At 43.5% G+C, this 13,649-nt stretch overlaps 1 protein-coding gene across 1 annotated transcript; it reads right to left on the bottom strand.

The window, feature by feature from the left end:
• Positions 1–4,114: 4,114 nt before the first annotated feature.
• LMO2 (LIM domain only 2) lies at positions 4,115–12,056 on the bottom strand. The gene is made up of 4 exons (XM_084522172.1): positions 11,434–12,056; positions 11,162–11,330; positions 7,653–7,868; positions 4,115–5,136 (listed from the first exon to the last, which is right to left on the bottom strand). The coding sequence occupies exons 1-4, from the start codon at positions 11,438–11,440 to the stop codon at positions 4,917–4,919; spliced, it is 612 nt and encodes a 203-aa protein (XP_084378298.1). The 5' UTR covers positions 11,441–12,056; the 3' UTR covers positions 4,115–4,916.
• Positions 12,057–13,649: the final 1,593 nt, after the last annotated feature.

The following is a 13,649-nucleotide window of genomic DNA, read 5'->3' as shown; positions in this document are numbered from 1 at the left end:
AGTCACAAGTCACTGTTATCAATTAATAGACTTAATAGTCTCATTTTCAATTCACATTCAGGCCATATAGAGTCTGTGCTCATCCTGGCAGATGGTTGAAAGCTTTGCCTTTCAGAGATAAAATGTTACCTTGTCTGGGGGGTACTGAGGAGGGGGGGGGTGATTCAGGAGCAGAAAGACATGTTAAAGTGCAGCACCTGAGGCCTTCTTGTTTCCTGAATTTACAGTCTCAGGCTGGCAGTCGTATAAATGAGTGATGCTCTGTGATGTTCTCTTCCAAGCAGGCTACGAAATTGGCAGGGAGTCTTCAGTTTTGTGCTGATGTGTCCAGAATTCAAATAATTCGATTCTTGGGTATAATGACAATTGGAGGCACAGTATTACCTTGAGAACAGAGAAGGGAGAGACAGCTTCTGAATCCTGTATTGAATTAACAACCGATTCCCATTTACTCTCTCTGCTGAAAACTCTATTATGCAGGGTTCTTATTGCCCTTATTCAAGGACATGGAATTAAAAAAGTGATATCGATGGTAATGCTCTCATCTTCCTACCATGCATGACATTGAATAATGGGGACAAAGAAGGGAAATCTTGAAGGATGATATGCCTTTTAAAATACTGCTGATATTGAAAACATATAAAGGACAAAGCATTTGAATATCAGCTGATGAAGTCATATGCAGATTATCATGTTTTTTCTATGATGTTAAATAATTTTGGTGTTCATTTTTATCATTGTTTTTGAAGCATTTTATTTTCTTGTTGTTCCAGGAGGACTCTTTACTGTAAGGAACACACTTGGGGTGAGCATGGAGGTGAAGTATTGGTTACACTAATTCCAAGAAAAATCTCTTCTCCCTCCTCCTGAATCCAGAGAACAAGAGTTACAAATGACTTATGAGTGTTATGAGTAATGCAGCAGGCTTGAAAAAGTGGTAACTCACAGCAGTATGATAAACGCATCTCCACATGGGAATCTAGCAGCAAAAGAAGTGTTAGGAATGACTACAGCATTTTGCCTTATGTTTTTACACTTGATAGTTTTATTTATTTATTTATTTATTATTTTTTAACCTCTTTTCTGGCATGCGTATATCTTGTTCTGTGATGTCTCAAGGTGTTCTGGCCGGGATTATCAACAGACTGTTATAATTATACAAGTAGAGTGATACTACTGCTTAAGCAGAGACTCTTCTGGCACAAGCTGTTGTTTTCTGATTTAGCTTAAGCCCCTTCTGAAGTCACAAGGACTAGATAAAAGAGTTGGCCTTATAACAAAACAAGAATATCCACCCTGCAGCATCTTTCCATTACAAATATATTCATTTAGGTTTTAAACTTATTTCCCTGTGTAAGTTATACCTTACACAAAATAATGAGTGTATTTCCATTAGGATGTTTTCAAATTTTTAAAGAATAAGTGATAACATTTCCATTTCACAAGTGGGCAGAGAAGCAGAATATTTAACTGAATTGCCCAAAGTCACACAGGAAATACTTTCTGGGGTGGGAACAAAACAGAGATCTTGCTTTCATTAGCGCAGAGCCTTCATGAACTATTGACACTGTCACCTAATTTCAACTCAGGTGTTAACAAGGCCCCTCATACTCCATTTTCAGTCAGACCTCTTTATAAGACACGGTATGACTGAGAAAGGTCAAAAATTGCACTGTAAAAGGAATAAATGTCAGAAGTATTATCTGTAATGATCGCAGTTGCTTCTGATCACGTCAATGCTGTCTTTATACAGGTGTAATTCTGTGGTTTCAGATATTCCAGAGTCACTTGTACCATCTAGCTGTGTGAGATCAGAATGTGGCTCAAAACCTCTTAGTGGCACTTCTGAACAGTCAAAATCGCTGCCTACTTTGTCAAAGACAGGCTCATTTTGACCCCCAGTTGCCCAGGCAGTGTCACAACCACCAACAGAACGCTGCCCACTGTCTGAAATCCATGCTGCTCATCGGGAGGTCCTGCAGCCAGCACCTCTGTGTGTTGGAGCAGACTTCACGCTCCCTGGTGCATCGCACTCCCTTTGATACCTGTCTGTCTCAGTATGCCATTGGCAGGGGGCTGCAGACAGAGCAGCTTTATAACCAGTTACTGTCATCTGTAAAATTTTCTTGCCATGAACTAGTCAATGAAGTTGTAAGCACCCTTCTCTCCTGCTCATACTGTAGTATCATTAAGGTGTATTTTTTTCAGGGAAAGGAGAGGAGTGAGAGAAGAGGGTTCTGAGAGAGACACTGCAGTGGCATGACATGGCATGATGATTTGGAAAGTTTTAAAGCTTCATGGCATTTGCCATGAAGCTGTTGTTACTTCATTATCTGTCGATGTGGTGCTCACTGTGTGCATGTGCTCCCATGCACAGACCCAAAAATGATTGTGCACATGCACCCTGCATTAGCATCACAAATACATCCAGCAAGAGGGGTAAGCTAACAGGGATATTGAGACAGTATTGGCAAGGAGCCACTGAGGGTGAAGAAGATGATACCTGGATTTTCCTTGCTCTGGGTACATAACTTTCTTGTCTGTGCTGACAGGGATGTATTTTAGGCTGAGTTGTAATTATAACGGCTGCCTATGGCCTCCAGAGGTCAGCATATCACTTGAGAAGAGCTAAATCACAGAGCATTCAAACTGCGCTTTCTCTTTTCAAGCATGATCTCATTACATCCCCTGTATAGTCTCCCACTTCAGTGGTAATAAAACTGAAAGCTTTTTGTCCCCAGTGCTGGCTGTGACAACAAAACCAAGAAGAAAAAAAGAGCTCTCAGAATATACATAATAAAATGTAAAATGCAAAATATTGTCAGAAGTTAGTACTACCAGTTGGATGACAGATCCCTTAGGTGACAATTCTATTGGAAAGAACCAGACAAATAGATATCCATATGCTTAGGTGCTATTACTCGTACATTACTATGGATGGGGCGAGTGAACGTAACTGTCTTCTGAGCAGATTATCAGATTTGTTCCACTGTGCTCTATTTTTAAAACGTTTGAGCAGAATACCCAGTTCTTTCAACACTCTCAGAAGAACAGAGTAGAACCAGAAAATATACAGAGATGAGGAACAGAGATGTGAAGAGGACCAGAGGTGTGAAATAGCTTTCATGCAAGGAGGAGCTTGGACTATTCATCTCAGAAAGCGACAAGTTGGAGGGGATAAGTTATGGGCCTTTAAAGTCAGGAATAGTGCAAAAACCCTGACAGGAAATGACCATTCGTTCTCTCTCCCAATATAGTGGATGCCCAATGAAGAGGTCAGGGAACAGGTTTTGAAATAAACACAGCATAGAATCAAACTGTGAAAATCATTGCTTTTGGACTTCATGGAGGCCGAAAGTGTAAAAGTCGAAAAAGGGGCAGGGCAAACTCATGGAGGATGGGTCTGAGTGTTGAGCAGAGGGGACTGAGGGGAAGATCAAAGGTCTTTGTGGCTCTTTCTGCAAGCTGGGAAGGCTTAATGAGGAGGTCAGTCCATGCTTGCTTTGCTCTAGGCTTCCCTAACTCCTACTACTGGGCAGTGTTGGAGTAAGATACTTAATGTCCACTTTTGCCTGACTAGGCATATGTCTCGTGCTTTATTACTACAATGCTAAGAAACTTCCTTCTACTTAAGACGCAAGTGGCAACAGTCTTCGAAGGAGAGGCTTTGAACTTCACTCTTTCTAAACACGAGCAAGTATTGATTGTCTCTAAGTTATATTATACTGGATTCAATAACCCAGAGCAAAATCAGGACCAGCTGCCTTTCCAGCAGACCCTAATCCTCCACGGTCTCCTCTGAGATCAGATAGCCTCTGTTTTTGAAGCAAAGTAACACCCAAATGTATTTCATTGTGGGCACCCAGCCTCAAAACCTTCTCAGAAGCACCAAAGAGCCTCAGTGTCACACAACACTACCTGGTTTCCCCTCAGTGTGAAGAACTCTACAAAGCTGGTGTTCTCATATTACTGCTTTGAAACACAGCCTTAAGTGGATACAGCAGGAATCAGCTGTAGACCAAGTGTACAAACCCCTCCACCAAAAACAAATAAAATATTTAATGCAAACAAAATATCCAGTCTGGTTCCCAAGAAAGAAATAGCAACACTCAAATCTTCTGTTATTTTTATTAAAGCTGCAGAGTCTTACTACACACAACAAATATTTTATTGATATAATCTAAGTTATTAAAATAGTTGAACAACTCTTTAGATTTATATTTGTATAGAAATGATCTGTGGAACATCTCATCTTGAAACAGCAGTGCCCCCAAACAGCTATTCAGCAGGATTTTGTTTATTTATTTATTTATTTGAAGAACAGTTTGGGACTAGAGGATGCACTCTTCATTCTCACAGGAAAAAAAAAAAATCCATGCAAAAATAACCCCCACCCTCTTCCCACTTTCTGTCCTACCCGAAATGTAAGGCCTTATTGAATGACCACATAAGTGACTGGCCATTTTCTTCCAGTATTCTTCTTCATGTCTACATTAGGAGCTGTTGTCTAAACTGAGTAACTAAAACAAGATGAAAAGAAAAATCAATTGCACAATCCTAGTCTGCAGGTGACAAAGTCATAACATCTCTTTACATAAGTCACTACTGTTTTTCCAGTTATGAGCATTCATTACCACATTATGGTTGTTCCCCAACTCTTGCCTATCTGGCTGATGTCAGTTATTGTCAATACGCCTTTGTTAACAGAAGTCAGTCTATCTACTATTGCTTCGGTCTCCCTTCTTCACTTATATGTAGTTTAGATTCTACGTAGCACTGCCTGAAAAGGGCCTACTCTGTGGTATTTTCCCCCCATTTTAGACAAAGCACATAGCTCAAGTGGTTATCTCCTCACTGCAGCTATGCGTCTGTGTCACCCGTGAGATGTCTTTTATAGACCATGAGCCATATCTTTGCTATATCATTCCATTTAACTTAGTCCACTCGTAGATGTCCTGTTCACATACTATGTCCGAGTTGATGAGGAGGTATCTGTCCCCAACACAGAAGTGTTTCTGGCAGGCAGCACATTTGAAGCATTCCAGGTGATACACTTTGTCCTTCACCCGCATGGTCATCTCATAAGCCCGGATTCGTTTGTCACAGGAGGCACAGAGGCCATCTTGGCCAAAAAGCCTAAAACAACAACAGCAGAGAAGCAAGCAGAGTTACATTGCTGGAGAGATAGGGAAGAACACAAATCAAAACAGAAACACACCAAAACATCAGTGCCTTGCCCCATTAGTCATACTATTGTCAAAGATACATAGAGGTCACGTGGAAAGCTGCTGAACAAAACTCTAAACTTTGCCATACCAAAAATTGAAGTAGAAAGTCCAAGGTCCTCACCTATTTTCAATGTAATTGATTTCTGTGATCAGTGACATTATCCTGAAATGCTGAGCAGCTTCAGGGGGAGTAAAGGACTGCTGGATCATAGCATGAAGTTGTGTGATGCAGATACTTGCACATATATGATCAATATAAATTAGTTACAGCTGCTAAATTTTGCCTATCTTCAGCTGTTGCAATTGAAGTTTATCGGAAGGAAGCTTGACACAAGCTATGATTTAGCATACTACTGTCTCTTTTTGTTGCCTCCACATTTGCAGTTCTTTCAAACTCAATCTCAAACCTGTATCCATGAAATCACTCCTGCTGGGTTTCAGATGGACACATGGTAAGACCTTCCAGGTACTATGCTAGCCCAAACAATTTTACAATCTGGACTGATCTTTTATCCACATTTAGACTCCCTGCTGAGATTATTATGGTATTGTTTATTAAAAAGAAGACTCTAATGAATGCACCACATATGTATCCCCATCACAGCATGCACCACCACTCTCTGCTGGAGCAGCGCAACATACTCAGCCATGTGTGATGACAAAACAAATGCGAGCACTTCACACAGACTGCTAGTTACAGAGTTTGCAAGTCAAATCATAAATAAATAAGCAGGAAGATATATATATATATATTACCTATAGAAGATATATACATATTCTTAGAAGGGGAATTTATACATATATAAATTCTTAGAAGACTTTCTATTACTTGTTTAAGGTTTACAACTATTGAATTTGACTTCTACGTTTTGATACTAATTCCAGAAATACTTTGCCCACCCCCTACACTTCACTTTCATATACTTTGCGTGCTTCATATAACCTGAACTGGAAATGGAATACCCACTAAAGAGAACTCTTTAAAGGGAAAAGATATCATTTCTTTCATCTACCAGGAGATGTCAGTGTCTACTTCTGCCCAACAAAAGTAATAACAAGGTTATACAAAGGTTGCAAAATTTCTTGATAGTAATGGAAGATATTATAAGTTACATTATTAAATAAATAAACACATTTGAATTCACTGCAAGAAAACAGATTAATTGCATTGCCATATTTTCTATTGCTTCTATTTTAAGATGAAAAGTATTTAGAAAGTGTAGCAAACACTGGTAGATTGCTGGAATATGGCATATGCCAAGTTGTTTATAAGAGGTCTCATTTGCATAACTTGGTTCTTAATTTCTGCTAAGCAAAATTCCCATCAGCAACCTCCAGGATACAATAAGTAGGAGCTCCTCTGAGATTTTATTTTATTTTTTGTAGACTTTTGTAAGGTAACTGAAAAAGTATAAAGTATCTTTATACAGATACTTCTTTAGTTCTGTTCCACAGACTTCCTGCACATTAAGGATCCATTAGAAGAAATGTTATACAACCAGCACAGCAAAGATCAAAATACTTTTCTTGTAATTGAGAATACAGAGATCTTTTATTATCAATTTTCTTGAAATATATTAATCTCAGTTTAATCCTTCTACTTACAAATTATGGCAAATCAGATAGACAGAGAGATATTAATAAAAACACCCTTAACAAGTGTGTTCGTGGGATCTGATTCAGCCAAATGTTTTAAGTTCATGTCTGCTCAGGACCAGGCTTAAGAAAGTAAAAAATCCACTGGGTACAAATTAGCAGGATCAAACTTTCCTGTACTGGCTGCAGCTTTGCAATAAGCATACAACACATTGTCTCTTTCTGCTTGAAGTGTTCCAGATAAGTTCACCAGTGATGCAGAAAAAGACATGAATCAATCCATGTATAAAAGGCAGTCGCTGCAGAAACCACACGAGTACAGCGGCCCTGCTGGTTGGTGGAGTCAAGCATCTCTTACACAGCCAATATTGCTGCATCAGGAAAATGAATTAAATTCAGTTACCTTGGATACCGTGTTCTTAAATGAGGGAACTAAATGATCTTTCATCAGTAGCTGATCTTGGCACCTGTTTTTATATAACTTCCAGCTCCACGGCTATGCTTGGAGAAGTGCAGAACTACTTAAAGCCATTCCAGGGAACTGGCTCATGGTCAACTCAGGTGCAGGAAGCCCTTCTTGCTGAAATTCATCAGCAATCCCCAGTTTCTACTTGAGAGCATCCCATGCTGACACAGCTCAGTCAGTCTTGAGCTACTGGGGGGAACAGCACACTTAGCAAACCATGTTAAACTCTACAGTTAAGATGAACCAAAATGAATTAATTATGGATCTTTGTTCACTGCTATACCTTAAATTAATAAGCAAAGCTGAAATGGTAGTAAGAAGGTGAGATAGGGTAGAAGATGTGGGCTGGGGAGACTGTATACCTGAGATAGTCCCTCCTGCAGAGCTTCCTGCCCAGTTTGTAATACAACCGTCTCCCCACTTCTCCGAGCCTGCACCCGCACAGGTCGCAGCTGAGGCAGTCTTCGTGCCAGTACTGATCGATGGCCTTCAGGAAATACCGGTCCCCGATGTTCTGCTGGCAGCCACCACATGTCAGCAGTGAGGGGGGGATCTGGAGCACTTCATCCACCGGCTCCCTGAGTGAATGAAAGCAGTGTTGGAGAAGGAGAATGTACCCTGCAACCCTCCACATGAGAAGATGCAGGAGATAAAACAAAACTGAACAAAATGAAAGATTGGTTAAGTTAGAACAGAGTACATCCTCATTTTTTCTCCCAGCAGAGTAAAGGATGTATCACCTTCTGGCATGAGAGGGAGAAGGACTTCACTCTTTTGCTTTAAAAAGAAAAGGACAGCTTAAGATATAAGGAGTTAGCAAGAGTATCCAAACATCTGCTAACTAGTTTTATACTTTTCTTCAAAGGGTAATGCACAAACACAAAAGTCTCTTTATCACCCATGTGTGTTCATTACTGTAAATATATCTACTATGTTTAGAGGACCAAAAAAATCAAATAATGTAATTTTCACATGATTTAAGATTGAAGATCTTTTCAAAAAGATGCTTGGATTCACTACTTCATAGAAATACTGGTTATGTCTGTGTAGACTGACAAATGCCAACAACCACAAAGTCCTAGAAGTTCTTACCATTTTCTTCCTATTTTCAAGTAATTCTGTTCTGCCCACAACACATAGCAAGGCTTTCTTTGCCATAAAAATGTGCCTGTTTTCAACAAGATTTTTGTAAACATTTGTAAGTAACCTAATTAACACAAATAACCTCTGGATTTACCTATAACTTATGGAAGAACCCTAGCATTACCATAAAGCACCTGTGCATGTACCCCAGAATACATGAGCCTATCTTGTAGACCTGATCCTTCAAGCTTTGACAGTAGTGCTGCTGGAAGCAAGGGAATTCTGCCTCAGCAAGGGCTACAGGACTAGAAAAGATACCTGGGGGATTTTACATGCAGTCAATTTTCCTTTGGGAATTGCAAATTTGAGGACTAAGGGATGATATTTCACTGAACAGCATTAAATAAATACAACAGATGTGGCCATTGCCCAGCTGGTTTATGTTTTGCTGCTGTTTTTAATAAAGCCAGCATGTTAGCTGATGTTACTGCTGTTTTTTCCTTCAGCTAAGGACATGAATCCCCTGAGATGTGTCTACAACAGCATAGCTCAAATGATGTCAAACAATTATTGCAGATTTACACATCCCTGATAGAAAAGAAGCACAAATCTTTAGTGTGATACTAGCACTGACTATCCATGCAAGATAATTTTTTTTTCATTTTTAAAATGCTCTGAAGTCTGGGTTGGTTCTGGCAACACGTGGGGATAAAGCAGTAATGTTCTTCAAAACTCCTTTCTTAAGGAATACTCTTATTTGCCTTTTTGTGTAGATCTGCTAAAAAAAAAAAAAAAAGATCAGCAAAAATTAAAAGGAAGGTGCATGAGCTCATTTCTGCAAGTCTTGCAGTGACCTGGCACTGCCACTGAGGGCCTCATCCAGAACCCAGGGAAGTTAATCAAAAGACTAGGGGATCAAACCTTTAAGCACTTGCTGAGTTTTAAACCTGTGGCTGGCAGCAAGGAAGTCATATGTTTGCACATTTATGCTTTTCTGCTTTGCTGGGTCATGACCAAGGTGCTCAACATGAGTCAGAGCAGAGCCCCAAATCGTTCAGCACACTGCCCTAATAGAGTCCGCCAATGCTTTGCCTCCGTCGCTGGTCTGTCCTCCGTCAGGATGGCGTGGGCAGAGGAGAACCACACTGAGAGAGGAGAGCCAGGCTGCTCCGAGTTTCCAACAGGAAAAATTATGTTGCTTCTGCCTCAGGTAGCTTTCTGTAAAGCATATTTCCTGGGTCAGCAGTTTTCTAGGAAAAAATTACTTTCTTCAGTGTGGAGAAATGATGGGTGGCCAAGAACTTCTGTGCAGTGAAACTGATCCTGCAGCTCTTATTTAGACAAGCTGAGCCCTCAGATATGATCTGATTATACACTAGTCTGCTTTTCGCTCCTCTGTGTTTAAGCTGCAGTGCCCTGAAAGTGCTGCCGTGACACCCCACTCCTTCCAGCTCTTCGCTCTGCAAATTCCATTAAAATCAGGCCCCACTTTTTCCAAGTTTTTTTCTTTTGAGCCCCATCCTTCCTTTCTTAAGGCATGGGCTCCTCTCCGACAAGTTCTGTGAGCCTCTCAGCAGAGCGTGCAAGTATAAGGAAATGCACGCTATTACCCTTTATTGTCCATTATTTGAAACTTCGGACATTGGCCCCCAAATATTTTGTCTTATGGGTGCTTGGGAATCATGAGCCAGTTCTCTGAAAGCCCTAAACTCCGGAACAGCCTGGCGGATGTTTACGCAGAGCAGAATTTCTGTTTTCTGCATTAGCTGTTTGATGTCCATAGACTTCTAAGCCAGCGCCTAATTCACTAGAACACACAGTACGTAAATAAATAAATGCTACTAAAACGGTACAGTTCAAACCCAGGCATCTTATACCTAGGAGCTTAGATTATCATTCTGAAAAGATTGCATAAAATAGGAAAAAACGTAGCATATAAAAAGTGAAAAGCAACATGGCATGAATTGATTTAATACACCAAACAGTTCCCATGTGTTCACTTGAGGCTTCGAGAGATGGCATTTTTAATATCTCACAGGAAACAAACCACGAATGGCTAAACTTTCCTAAGAGCAATGTTTTAAGCGTTATCTGAAAACGGAGATTTTATTTTTCTCTCTCTCTCTTATCGTGATTGCCGACGAGCTTAGCTGCGGCTATGGGGAGGCGCGGTGCCGAGCCCGGGGCTGGGGGCTGCAGGTGCGGAGGGGCTGGCACCCATCCTGGCACCCATCCTGGCACCCATCCTGGCATCTTCCTGGCACCTGCCTGCACAGCACCGCCTGGGGACCCTGCACAGCGCCAGGGTCCGGCCCTGGGTGGAAAACGTGGAGGGCAATTCTCGTCCCCCGCACCCCGTCCATCACATCTCTCCGCATGCCCTTCGCAGCACAGCCACCCCCAGCGGTTTCTCCGAGCCCTTGAAAGTTGCAAAGTGCCTCGCATGCTGAAAATGTGGAAGTGGGGCACCCGCACAGCACAGCCCTGACCTTTCGCTCTGATCGGCGGCGGAGAGCCCCCTCCGAGGGGCCGCCGGCTCCAGCCCGGGCGGGCACCGCTCCCGCCGCCTCTCGGAGCGGCTCCGGGCTCCTCCGCACCCGCGGATGCCCCTCACGGCCGCCCGCTCCCCCGCCGCGGCTTCCCCGGGCTCCGCCGCCCGCTGCGCGCATCCGAGCCCGGCGGGGACCGGCCGAGGGGCGCCCGCGGAGGGGGTCCCCGGAGGGGGGGGGTCCCCGCGGCATCCCGGCGGCACGGCGAGGGGAGGTGCGGGAGGGAGGAGGCCACTTACTCGGAAGGATCGAGGCTCTTCCTCTCGATGGCCGATGACATTGGCAGGGATTGCTCCTTTGTAGTGTGCCGGTGGTGGGCTCTGCCCCCGCAGAGGCTGTCTGCTCTCGACGCCTTCTCGCCAGCCGAGTTCCCCCTCCGCCCCCCAATGACATTCACAGGATTTCCTCCTGCAACACCAAAGAGAGAGAGAGAGAGAGAGAGAGAGGAGGAACGGGGGCTGGGGCCGCCGCCCGGGGCCGGGTGTCCGCAGGCCGGCCCGCAGGCTCTCACCTCCCATCCTCGCCGCGCTCCTCCTGCGCGCCGGGCGGCGGGGCCGGGGGGGGGCTGCGGCCGCGGCCACCGCTGCCTGCCCCGCACCGCTCCGCTCCGCTCCGCACCGCTCCGCACCGCCCCGCACCGCGCAGCCCCCGGCAGCTCTCAGCACGCCCCCGGCAGAGGCGCGTGTGCCGCCGAGGTGCGGCTCGGCATCATTATTACGGCTCCTCTGGCTCGGCCCCGGGGCTCCGGTTTCATTTCCTTTTTCCTGATCACGATTCAAATACAATAGAAGGAAATCACACTTAAAGAGACAGCTGCCCGTTTCTTAACTGGACTCCCGGGGGTTTGGCAAGGCGAGCAGCAGCAGCGCCGCTCGCTCGGCTGCTTAAAGGGACACCCGGGGCGCTGCGGTTCCCTATCGCGACATGATTTCGCAACGCTCCGCCGGCTGCCAGCCGCGGCTCACCCGAAGGGCTGCGAAGAAGCAGCCCCCGCTTCACGTTTTCGGCTGCTGCCCCCCCTCAGCCTGTCCATCCCTTGCACACGCACATGCCGCACGCACGGGGCTGTGAGATCTGCAGGGGAAAACGCTAGGGGAGAACCTAGGTGCCGTCCTTCTTCTACCTTGGATGCAAACCGGCCAACTAAATTGGGTCTCGCTGCTATCCCATAGCGAGCACCCGCGGCTGCCCGCTCCTAGGCGTCCCCGAGTTCTCGGGCAGCGATATAACGCCTTTAGGTCTCGACGCCGCCTGATGTCAGTGAGCTAAAAAAGCTCCAGAGTACCAGGTATTGATCTGTAGGGAGTCACAGAGGAGCTAAAGATGGGAAACTCTCGCCTCGGTGTCTCTATTTCCCCTCCCATCCTTCCTCCCCCTCCTCTCCATCAGCGCAGCACATCCCGGAAAGGACCGGGTGAGAACTGTTACCGCAACTGGAGCATTTTCCAGCCTCTGTGGCATTAGATACTGGCGACTGCTGGGGGGCAGAAGCCTGGCTGAGACGAGCTACTTGCCCTGCTAACTCCTTTAAAAACAGTCAGAAAAGATCTGCAATAACGCTCCGACAGAAATACTTACTTAGCTTCTGTATTAATTCCCAGAGCAGAAATATGTTTGATGTCTATTTTTATGACTGCTTTCTATTTTTTTTTTTTTTCCGGCTTTTTGGCAGCTAGGGTTATAATATCTGAAATACATTAATGAGCCCGATTCGAAGATTAGTAATGTCAGCAGAAGGACTGTTATTCATTTCAAGGGGCTTTGAACCAAGCTCTCGCAACACTTTAGAGCCATCACTGGTCATTAGAACACATCTTTCTTATTCTAAAAAAAAATTATCTCTAACGTATTTCAAGTTATTACAGGATGACAGCCACTCTCATAACCGAACATTTCTGTTAAAGGAACAGCCTCCTTTGTTAGGTTCCAGACAGGATGATGAATATTTCATTTCTTACATATTTACACTGCCATCAGAAAAGTCAGATATAAACCTTTCAGGAAGACAGAAGAATTAAACTATTGCAAGGCACACACACACACAAAAAAAATTAACTGATAGGAAAATTATTAGGTTGGTTTAAAAAAATCAGAAATTGGACTTAAAGGTGGATCAAAACCAGGCATAAGAACTTCAAACATGTTTGAAGAAAGAAAAAGAAAAAAAGTAATTTCTATCAGCTTGATTTCTCCTGGCTCCATTTTTAAGGTTTAATAAAGTATAAATCTGAGTCAAAAATTCCCTGATGATTGGGGTATTCATACTCTGAATAGCTCCTGATGGAATAATGTGAACAATTCTATAATGCCAGGTAAATTTTCTGGTTTCTGATGATGCAGTTGTGCATACTTTACAGTCATATTGGCATGCCACCTCTCTCCTATTCACTTTTCCAAAATTTACACAAAATTAACAACTTATGACACCTGTCCTACTATATATTTAAAAGAGTTAGGCTAGTTCAACTGCTTTGGTGAGGGACAGAAACATAGACATTGGCACATTTCAGATCCAGAACAAACTTCCTAGAAAAGCCAATTGTTTAAGCGTAGTACTTGTGATGGTGCTGGTACCACTGCATGTTCCTCCAGACACCACCTGCCTCCTAGTGTAAAAAGAATTGTAATAATCACTGCCAGGTTATTTCTTGTTTTCTCTACGAAAGAGAGATGCTAGGCAAAGTAGTGTGGGTAGATTTAAGAAAATTGAATAAAAGCAGTCAATCT

Source organism: Aythya ferina (genome assembly GCF_964211825.1).
Source record: "Aythya ferina genome assembly, chromosome: 5".
In the NCBI taxonomy this organism is placed as follows: Eukaryota; Metazoa; Chordata; class Aves; order Anseriformes; family Anatidae; genus Aythya; species Aythya ferina.
The sequence above is the reverse complement of the archived record's forward strand: the minus strand, read 5'-3'. Positions and strand labels throughout refer to the sequence as shown.

What these genes read in the sequence shown, in the direction of transcription:
- LMO2 (XM_084522172.1), bottom strand. An exon ending in AAGAGCCTCGATCCTTCCGA is followed by an intron (nt 7,869 to 11,161) that starts GTAAGTGGCCTC and finishes TCATTCACTCAG; the next exon opens with GGAGCCGGTGGATGAAGTGC. An exon ending in TGCAGGAGGGACTATCTCAG is followed by an intron (nt 5,137 to 7,652) that starts GTATACAGTCTC and finishes TTGTTGTTTTAG; the next exon opens with GCTTTTTGGCCAAGATGGCC.